Source organism: Scomber scombrus, chromosome 24 (assembly GCF_963691925.1).
Source record: "Scomber scombrus chromosome 24, fScoSco1.1, whole genome shotgun sequence".
Classification (NCBI taxonomy): Eukaryota; Metazoa; Chordata; class Actinopteri; order Scombriformes; family Scombridae; genus Scomber; species Scomber scombrus.
The window spans coordinates 4,221,238-4,232,585 of NC_084993.1; the positions used below are offsets into that span (position 1 = coordinate 4,221,238).

Below are 11,348 nucleotides of genomic sequence, written 5' to 3' on the forward strand. Positions count from 1 at the left end.
AGCCTCCATTTTTATTTGTCAGATGATATTTCAGAAGCAGAAAAGATGTTCATCAACACACAGAGACTCTGCTTTAACTTTAACAGCAGGTCACATGTAACAACAGTAAATGTATCACTAAAGTGTTTCTGCAGTACTGAAGTGTTCATGACTCTCTGCACTTTATTTCCTCTGTGTACTTCAGTGAAATCTGCAGAGTAAACAGATTTGATACCAAAAGTGTGTGCAGGTGTGTGAGTTTGGAGATCAGTGTGTTCACTCCAACACGTTAACATGAGAGCTGAAAGGAAGCAAGCTACGCTGCACAGCTGTTCCACTTCTGGTCTGAACAGGACTGAAGTCCCTGCTGCTCTTTATACTGGATGTGCTGCATCACTGACTGACAGCTGATGAAGTGAGTCTCACTAAACACTGATTTCTCACCTCTGTTGTTTCTTCTTCTCTCATCAGCTATAATCCATGGTGAATATGAGTGAACATCCAGCAGTGTGTGTTGAGAGAGGATCAGCTGTATCCTGATGATCCAGAGAGGTTGAAGCAGCAGTTTGTGTGTAGAGAGGCTTTGACTGGACCATGTTACTGGGAGGTAGAGTGGAGAGGAGAGCTTCATCCAGCAGTGACTGACAGAGGAATCAGAATAAGTGGAGATGACTCTCAGTGCTGCAGTCTGAACTGATCTGAGAACAGCTCCACTGTCAGACACAAAGTCAAGTCCACCATCATCCCTGTGTGTTCCTCTGGATCTGACAGAGTATCATCAGTGTATCTGGACTGATCTGCTGCTGCTCTGTCCTTCTACACACTGAGACTCCTCCACCAAACCACCTCCTCCATCCCTTCTCCTCGACCTGAGTCTGGATTTTGGTCCATCTGGATCATTTCCAGCAGAGGCTTATTCAGAAAGACCTCTAAACATTATGTCTTTATTTAATTTTTAAATGTCTCTTTACTTTCAATCATGTCACCATTTGAATCACTTGGTATTGTCAAAATTAAGTACAAGCACTTATAAATTCTTCTCTACTTGACTAAATGTACTCTGTTACTTTCCACCACTGCAGGCTGAACTCCTGTAAAGATGAAAGTCACTGCAGTATTTTTGTGTTGTAGCGCCACTGTGTGGAATGATGCAGTATTGCAGCTACTTTACAGATAATCTTTCTTCATATTTTTAATCAAATTATGAAGTAAAGTCAAATGTCATTCATATTAGTGCTATGTTTTAATACATATTTCTATTTTTTGATGAATTCTGTAACTGAGTGTATTAATGCTGATATTAACACACCTGATATCCACATCCCGTTTCACCTTTTTCCTGTGTAACACAAGTTGTCAGATATGATATATGTTAAATAAAGCTGATTTATTGTCAAGTTCTCTCTGGATTTTCATTGTATTTCTTTTGTGTAGGTGTTTTGAATGTACATCAGCTGCCGGATGCACCCAGGACTTTTTATCCTGTATTATTTCAGAAAGGATTATAGCCCCTGAACATGTTTCTGTTCATATCGACTGTCAGTATCTCAACTAGAATCGTTTCATCCTTGCATACGTTGTTTCCGTTCTTTTTAAGCAAATGAAAAACATGAAGTAGTCCAATTTATAAGACTGCTCTGTGACAACCGTGGTGCTTTCAGGTGTAGCAACTTGTGTCTTCTGAGTTTTGACTCTCAGCTGAAGAACAGCCTTTTTATTTAATGATGATTTAATGTAACTATGAAGGTAGATAAATAGAACTTAAACCTTTGACTGTCCAAAAAAACACGTGAGTGCACCACATAAATAAAATGACACACTTTTAGTTCAGTTTTTCTTCAGCTGTAGCTACATAATGTCATGGAAAGGGCACCTTCATAATATGTAGATCATTTTAATTTTTTGCTATGAAACACCAGCCAACGGCTCTATTTCACATAAGACATATTTAGATATCACTGATTTGAAGGATAATTATGCTCCCAGGAACAAAATTTCCCAAAATATCCTTTTAGGGGAGAAATGAACATATCTTTTACATAGATTCAGCAAGCTCCTTTTATACATCCATGGCTCCATCTTTAGTCCCGATGTGTTAAATGTTGACAAAATGACATCATTAAACATATGTTGTATTGCAGTCATAGCTCTACATCACTGGATAAATAGGTAAAGAAATCCTAAAGCAGAAATTGTCTGTTTTTATAAGCAGATATATAGACATTTATTCACGATGCGCATAACATATGATGATATATGTAGGTAGTGTAAGTCACGTTAAATCATAAAATGTGTGTGTCATGTCTGTGTTGAGTGTACCAGTAATTGTTTGGTGGGCTAGGGTAGATTAGGGTAATGTGGGACACTTATTGCAATTCTGACTTGTTCACCATATTTACATATGAACCCAATACATTATATTAACACTGATTAGTGTTATGAAATCCCTGAGATGTTTCCTTGTTAAATCAGAAGACTACTAAAAAGGAAAATGGCACATATATTAATGTTCCTTGTGTCAAATTGTTTCAGAATTGGTAAATTGTGTAATCTGGGACACTAGTTTTTAGGTTTAGAGATACTTTGATGTACACAAAGCAGCCTTATCTGCCAAAACTTTTTTCCTATATAACTTAAACAGTTTGCATACACTAGTTAGCTTTAAAATAACTGAATAGAACAAATTAAGTAATTAAATCAGTGTCCCACATTATCCTAATCCACCCTATATAATTTCCAAATCTTAATATCAACGTTTGTAGGCCTATACAACAACAAGCGCTATCAAACTACATTTCCCGGCAGCACTTGCGGCGGTGGAGCGGAAGAGGCGGAGTCTGAGCCAACATGAGGGAAAATAAGAACATGTCCGAGTCCCCCTCTCAAGCGGGAAAAGAAATACCGGCGAAAAAACAAAAACTAAGCAGTGACGAGAACAGTAACCCCGATTTATCAGGAGACGAGAATGTAAGCGGTTCATTCGTAATATTTATTCCACGATAAAAGTCCCAAAATTAGCTTATTTAGCGGGTTAGCTTCGTGCCGGGCTAAAGCGGTTAGCTATAGCAGCTTTGTCCACCTGCAAACAGCTGGTCAACTACAGCTCAGATGCAAACTTGTTTACTTATATACACAAAAAAGAGGCACACTCACTGACTGTATATGTTATGCATTCTATACTGGTGTTTTTATGAGCTCACACTGCTATCATTCACGTGTAAACCACCGGTAGCGTTAGCTGTAGCTGCTAATATAAGTTAAAACAAGTCAAAAATATTAATTTAAGTGTGTTTTACAGCAGATTGAATTATTGTTAGGCGTTTAATTAATGAGGTGTTGACTTTAAGTGTAGCACAAATGTGTTTGTTACTGTTACAAACGATATGAAAAGCAAATAATAGCAGTTTGGTCTCTGGTATTAGCAAATAATAAACAACAAAGTGCTTATATAAACGTTTTCTACAAGAGTAAAGTGCTTAAAGGTTAGTTATTGATGTGCATGCTGTATTGCATCTTTATGGTAAAACTGTTGCAACTAATAGATAAAACAGTCATCTGTACAGTATGACTGAGAGATGGATGGATTTAATGCAGATTATTTAGCTTTTATTAATTTACCACTGTGCTACAAGTATGAAAAGCAGGTAATTACTACAAGGCTGCAACTATTTATCCATCTATTAATTATTTTCCAGGAAATGGTGACTTGAGATATGTCAATCAATCTTTTCTTGAACGACTCCAAACAATTAATCCATTATCAAAGTAGTCTGAGATTACTTTAATAGGACGCAGCTAGTCTAATTTACCCATGAAGTTTGGAGTCACAAGATTGACTGATGGAAATGATGTGGTGAATTTCTTATAACCCAAATTAGGATTGCAGGATTTCAGATTTACAGCAGCCACTCATTTCTTTTAAATCTATATAAGCATGTTGTGGTGAACTCATCTAACGAGAAGCTCTTTATGAAAGTACCATCCTGTGTTTATTCCTGCTTGTCAGCTGGTAATAATTTCTGTACAAGAATGTGGAAACAGATACGGGTATAAAAATTAGCACTGAGTCTCTGTGTAGGAAGCTGGTTGTACTTTTCCAGTTGAGAGAACGTAATTTGTAACTGAGAGTCATTCCTGTAAGATAAACCCTGAAGACACATCACCTCTATCTTTTCCTATTTGTAGGACGATGCCGTCAGCGTCGAGAGTGGGACCAACGCAGAGCGCCCAGACACACCCACCAACACTGCCAACGCCCCGGGCAGGAAAAGCTGGGGCAAGGGCAAGTGGAAGTCCAAGAAGTGCAGATACTCTTTCAAATGTGTCAACAGCCTGAGGGTGAGTACACACACCACCCTGAACAGTCTGGTTACCCACCAAATGACCACCACGCATCAGGTGACTTCTTTTAACCCTCTTGAGATTTTTTTGATAATTCCATAATGATTTCTGCAGGAGGACCACGGCCAGCCGCTGTTTGGAGTCCAGTTTAACTGGCACAGCAAGGAGGGAGACCCGCTGGTGTTCGCCACAGTCGGGAGTAACAGGGTAAGATACACAGGTTACACATTTAACCTTTTCTTTGTGTAAATAACCCTTTTGTTTGTCATTTATCGATCCGCATCTAAACTCACTCTGTCTTTTCTTCACCAGGTAACTCTTTATGAATGTCACTCTCAGGGAGAAATAAGACTCTTGCAGTCTTACGTCGATGCAGATGTATCCTTTCAACTAACTGACGACTTTCTTGTCAAGACACCATTTCAAGTTCACATTTCAAGTCCAGTTGCTCTTGTTTTAAACCGCTATCATATGGCCTGAATCAGGCAAAGAAGACGTATTTAATTACTTGGCAGCTTAGAATATCTGTGGTCTGTGCACAGAAATATGAGTTGTGTCTTCTGGAAATTGTCCAAAGACAACAAAAACTATGCATTGTGCTCTGGTTCCAGGTGAGGAATTTAATATCATTTGTCTCAGTACAAGAAGACAGAATGAATAAACCTCCTCTTGATAAAGGTTTAGAAAAACATCTCCAGGAAACTTTCAGTGTGGTTTTCTTTGACTCAACCTGTGCAAAGGCAGACGAGAACTTCTACACGTGCGCCTGGACCTACGACACCAACACCAGTCACCCGCTGCTAGCTGTAGCCGGGTCCCGAGGCATCATTAGAGTGATCAATCACATCACAATGCAGTGCATCAAGGTACACTTGATCTTCTTTCAGCTGAGAATGAAACATGTACGCAGAGTCAGAGTCACCATCAGTTAGAAGGGACGTTGTGTTCCTGGTTAAATTCACCAATATTCAGCCAGACTTCTCTTACCAGCTCACACTTCACTCATTCCTCTTCCTGAACCATATAAATATATCAGATTTAAACAAGTTATTAATGTAAAACTGATTCTACTGCTCATAAAATGATCAGATATTCCTTTATTAGTCCCAAAGTGGGGAAATATACAGTATTACAGCAGCAAGTGGAAAGAACAAATAGAAAGAGCACCAATAAATAATTAAGTGCAAAGCAATAAAAACAATAGTAGTAAAAAATATACTCAATAAATAATAATATTATGTACAAGAGTAATATTGGTGTTGTCAGAATGATAAAATACCTGTTTGATGTTGTTATTGCACAGATTTTAAAGTGAAAAAAAAGTATTGCACAGTTGGGCTGAAATAAATATGATACCTGAAATATTGATATTTGCACAGTAGTGTAAAAAATGAATGTCATGTTTAGTAATAAGAGTTTTATTGTTTGTTTTTTTAAATCCAGCATTACGTGGGTCATGGAAACGCCATCAACGAGTTGAAGTTTCACCCGAGGGATCCAAATCTGCTCCTGTCTGTCAGCAAAGGTAAACAAACAAACAAAAAACAAATCTTCACTAATAATGAAAAATATTTAATACTATTTATGATGTCGGAATTTAAGCTTGGATCACCATTTTCTAAGCATTTGATAGGATAGAAATGGCAACAACAGCTAACAAAGTACTGATACAGGATTTGTATTGAGTCAGAACAGAAGTGAACTTACTGCTTTCATTATTGTTATTATATTATATCAAAACAGAGTCTACAGCTCTGTTTTAGACATGGTGGCAGATTGAGAAGCTCTCACTGCTCTGATAGGAGTGTGACGTTATCATGTGACCCTCGTTTTTGATGGTCACATGACTTTTGGCGCTATGAAACGAGGCATTGACGCACCTTGCTGCAAGTCGAGTAGTCTTCTTCAAGGTAAATACATACAACAGCGAGAAACATGCCTTATTTTTATATTCTTATGTAATAACTTCGACTTTGATCTGATGGCTTTATTGAACTCATCTTGACAATAAAAAATCTCTTATCTGGTTTTCTGCTTCGCTCTTCGTCTATAACAGTGCATGTCATGTAAAAAATACAGAAGAAGTAGCTTACAATGTCTTTATTTCAATTTAGAGGCACCATCTAGACAGTAAAGATGATGTCATAGATTGCTAAAGGACACCAAGGATGTTGTTTTTTAAACATCGTGATTGTCAGGTGGCTCCTTCATCTGACTTGTCATCCAGGTGAAAGCAGACGGTGTGATTTGCTGGATAAGAGTCATGTGAACAGCAGCAAAGTTTAATCTTTAATTTCATCAGGTTTTTATCAGGTGTTTTTTTTTTAAACTGCATCCACGCTAAGATGTTTCCATTTTAACCTTTACTTACTGTTCAGGGTGAAATGTGACCCATTTTATATACATTTGAAAACTGTAAAAACACCACATGCACATTTCTTTTAGCTGGACCCACAGTTTACAAAAATAGAAATAAAGTGCATCACTTTTTAAATTTTTGTGCAGCTGATACACATTTTTATATATGCAAAATGTACAAGTTTGACCCGTGCTCTCAGCCTGTGAAACTCAGCATTCACCGTCTGCACCAACAGCTGCAAGTGATATATGAGTTAAGATGTTAAGAAGAAAATATGTCACGTTCTTTTGGTTATTTGTTGATTAATTTTAGATGAGTTTAAGTGAAATTGTGCTGATGAACAAACACTGTATCTCTGTCGTCTCATTAGCTTCACTGATCTCATAAATAAATAAACCTGTAACCTATCAGTCAGTGATATTGTCCGACTGTTTCCTCAGATCACGCCCTTCGTCTATGGAACATACAGACAGACACACTAGTGGCGATATTTGGAGGTGTTGAGGGTCATCGAGATGAAGTCCTGAGTGCTGTGAGTGACATCTAATCACAGTCGGCATCAAAGGAATAATCCACAAACACAGAAAATAAGTAGATGGCATTTAACATGTGTTGTGTTTTGTTTATGTTTTTTGAAAATGTGTTCATCCCACTGCAGGATTTTGATCTCTTGGGTGAAAAAATAATGTCATGTGGGATGGATCACTCCCTCAAACTTTGGCGGATTAATTCAGAGAGGATGCAGAAAGCCATTCGAGGATCTTACGAGTACAACCCCTCCAAGACCAACAGGTAAAGTAATCACAGACGGAAGAGATGGATTTTCATAACACATTTTAACCCATGTGAAATCTTTTGATTTAATTTGTTTTTTTGTGTTTCTTTTTTAGGCCTTTCGTCTCACAGAAAATTCACTTCCCTGACTTCTCCACACGAGACATCCATAGAAACTATGTGGACTGTGTGCGGTGGCTCGGGGATCTTATTCTCTCCAAGGCAAGTTATTAGTGAGTGTAAAAAGATGATACCAAAAAAAGGAGGAAACAACTTTCATATATCTGTGAGGTCGTTCAATAAGCTAAAATCTTGCTGTTTTTAAAAAATGAATCTTTCTTGTTTCCCTCCCCTGCCTGTCTCCTTTTAGTCCTGTGAAAATGCCATCGTGTGCTGGAAACCGGGAAAGATGGAGGACGACATCGATCACATTAAGCCCAACGAGTCGAACGTGACGATTCTCGGACGCTTTGATTACAGCCAGTGTGACATTTGGTACATGCGCTTCTCCATGGACTTCTGGCAGAAGGTGAAAGAGCTTATTTTTTTTTACATTTGTAGCTGCTTAAAGGATCATTTTACAAGCCACAGTTAATAGTTTATTCCCCCTTTATTTACGCATAATAGACACAAACCAACTATAGTCATAATGAAATCATTGCATTTGTACTGACAACAATGCAGCTGGGTATTGTTTAAAAGATTACAATACCAGTACCAATCTAAGTACCTTTTAAAGTCATACTTATACCCTTCATTCGATACCCATCATGTGGAATAGAAGCATTAAATTACATAAAATGCCACCACCCCTCCACATCTAAATAATGAGATTTTTTACACAAAACAGTCTTTAAAGTGGACCAATCACACGTTGCATTAAATCAAAGCATGCTTGCGTTGATTGGCTGTGAGCAAGTCCGTACAAATAGTCCTATTTCGTAGCTCTTGGTGCAAAAAGGATCGTTGCAGGTGTTTGACGGGAGACGTTTCGATACTACTTGGTATGAATTTATTACACTCGTGTACCGATACCCAGCTCTACTCAATCCTAATGTTGAATCCATTTTTTAAAGCTTTTTTTACATCAGAATTTTTAACCGTTTTCACACATGAAGTCTGTAGAATCAGGTCGGGACATTTTCCAGAGCGTCTCTTTCATACACGCAGGAGATACTGCGTTTAGACAGATTTTATTTTATGAGAAATCACAGGAAGTCCTAGTACTCATCCCGTTTAGGCTCAGTCGAAACAGTGTAGCTTAGCTGGCCTGCTGCGTTTCTCCACCACCGGTCACATGTGTAAAAAAAACATTTGTGTATGAGAGCGGAGTTGACAGCCGGAAGTCAAAGACGTCGTTTTTAAGTTTATATCCTGCTTCTTCAACAGTTTGATAAATAGCTTGTTCTGTCTCCCTGACCACTGAATTCTGTTGCACTTACAGCAGCTCATATTCACACATTGGCTTCTTAAAGACTTTAAACTAAAGGGCTGGCCGGTTGAAGTCCGTTTAATGTCCGGTTTGACTGATTTCATAATATTTAGCCTCGTGTGATGCTTTGTTCTCAGATGCTGGCTCTGGGAAACCAGGTGGGGAAGCTTTACGTTTGGGACCTTGAAGTGGAAGACCCGCACAAAGCAAAGTAAGTAAACATCACCGGAGGAAACAGAGAAGTCTCAGTTTTAAATATGAGTGACATGTTTCATACCAGACTAGCTTGTTGTGAAACTGGTTACTTTACAAAACACATCAGTGACCCAGAAAGCAGTCGTCAAAGTAACTGCAGTTTAGTTTGGCAGAGATCCCGAGTCAGATCCAGAATCACTGGTGAGAATGAAAGTCTGGTGTTTGTTTTTTCAGTGTGAAGAGTGGAGACAAAATAATAGAAACATGCTTTACCTTTCCTAAAAATGATAATAATAATAACTTTATTTGTGTCGCACCTTTCATACAATAAATGCTTTACAACAAAGAGAAATTACATACACCTAGTGCTTCACATAAAAGGAGCATAGAGCAATGTTAAAAAACAGAAAAGAAAACTTTATTGTAATATAAGATGAAATATAAGAATGAAAATAGTATATAGTAAAAGTAGCTAAAAATAATTAAAATAAGAAGAAGTGCAGTAGTGACTGATAGAAAAGCTAGTTAAAATCTGAAGTGAAGTTTTTAGCTTTCTCTTAAACATACCCCATAATTTTGGGGTGTAATTAATAAAGAAATGAGGAGATGCTTTTTATAATCTAATCTAACAAAGGCTGCATCCCTTTCTTTCTTTCTGCTGTTGCTATGAAACCTCCAATAAACCAGCAGCAGATGATCAACATGCTCTTTACTTTTACGAAACTTTGGGTGGTTTTTGCCTTTTTGTTTAATTATATTCATAATAAATGATTCATGATTTGGTTAGAATTGAATCCCTTTGATATTCCTTTGTGTGTCATTTGACTCATTTTAGAGTTAGAAACAAACATTTGATGCATGATGATAACGTTTAGGACTTTCCTGCTGTGTTTGATTGACTGCAGCCAGCATGTTTTTTTTTAAGCCCATCTAACAGTCTCCTTGTTGCTCCTCAGGTGCACCACGCTGACCCTCCCAAAATGCACGTCGGCCATCCGGCAAACCAGCTTCAGCCGCGACAGCAGCATTTTGATAGCGGTGTGCGACGACGCTTCGATCTGGCGCTGGGATCGACAGCGCTGAAGAGTTACTGATGAAAGAATCCGGTCTTTTCCTCCCGCATCGCTCACACCCCTCACCCCTCAAACGTGTTACCCTGTCGTACAGATCTACACTGCAAAAAATGTCCGTTTGAACATTTAGTCTCATGTGTGGTCTTAAAAATACTCCCTTAAAATAAAACAAAAGTGAGAAAGTTTGCCACGGCGAGATGAGATGACTCCATTTGTTTCTCCAGCCGAGGAGATTTTCATTTCCTGTTCGTCTGCCAGCAGGAGTTTTGAGATAATAATAATAAAGAAGCAGATTTATAAGAAGTTTTTAATCTAATAAAGCATCATTGGTTATGTGGAATTTATGTTATTAGATGTAACATTTTTCAGCCACAGCCATGAAAATAAAGTTATACTTTGTCCTAAATCATAAGTGAATGTTTTACCTGTGATAGATGGGAATAATATCAGTATGTAGGTGAAATGTTAAGCCCTCAGAGTGCCTTCTAGCTTCCTATGCAGTGTCATCATCTGGAAAACTATAAGATTAATCAATCGCCTGATTTCTCTGACATCAGGGAAATCATTTAGAGGACGAGTGGAAGCATCGGTCATCTCATCACAACCTTTTAAGAAAAACACAGAAGATAGAAATGACCAAAGATGGATTTTTTTTTTTTGCAGTGTGACACCTTTTATATTCTTTTCCTGTTTTCTTCTTCCTTATGTTTCCTACATTGCTCTGCATCTTTTTTTGTTTTAATGCCTCCTTCCCTACTTTTACACACACACACACACACACACACACACACACACACACACACACTTTGACTGTTGGTGCATCATTCAGTGTGACATTGGAGGCTTTATTGAGTGCAGTCAATAAAATGTTCTTTTTTTGTAAATTGAAACTCTAGAGTCAGTTTGTGCAATTCAAAGTATTAAAACTTAAATCTTGTGTTATTTACCTGACCAACAAAAAACATGAAGTTGCATTGAAGTAATTTGTAATATAGGATGAATTAGGCTGAGTTGGTATTTGGATGATATAAATACTTAAAGTAGAAAACGTGCTTTTCTCTTGAGTCCCAGTTATAGCCCTAAAAAGTCTGAATGGAGGAGTGGAGGGTTGTTTTTGCCTTTATGGAGTTCTTGTATTTGAATTTATTTGGACTTGAATAAAACTTATTTTTCTACACACACTATCGTTCATTTT

General features: G+C 37.8%; 2 protein-coding genes across 2 annotated transcripts in view; both read left to right on the forward strand.

The window, feature by feature from the left end:
- Positions 1–1,376, forward strand: part of LOC133976332 (NACHT, LRR and PYD domains-containing protein 12-like) — a 30,726-nt gene extending 29,350 nt beyond the window's left edge. The window contains exon 22 of the mRNA XM_062414517.1: positions 451–1,376. Within this exon, the coding sequence (XP_062270501.1) occupies positions 451–466 (16 nt within the window). The 3' untranslated portion in view covers positions 467–1,376. The remainder of the gene's footprint in view (positions 1–450) is intronic.
- A 1,450-nt stretch (positions 1,377–2,826) lies between these two features.
- On the forward strand, positions 2,827–11,037 carry eed (embryonic ectoderm development). Its single transcript, XM_062414550.1, has 12 exons — positions 2,827–2,946; positions 4,165–4,317; positions 4,435–4,527; positions 4,633–4,698; positions 5,061–5,186; positions 5,764–5,845; positions 7,120–7,211; positions 7,338–7,471; positions 7,570–7,675; positions 7,824–7,982; positions 9,023–9,096; positions 10,037–11,037. The coding sequence occupies exons 1-12, from the start codon at positions 2,827–2,829 to the stop codon at positions 10,161–10,163; spliced, it is 1,332 nt and encodes a 443-aa protein (XP_062270534.1). The 3' UTR covers positions 10,164–11,037.
- Positions 11,038–11,348: the final 311 nt, after the last annotated feature.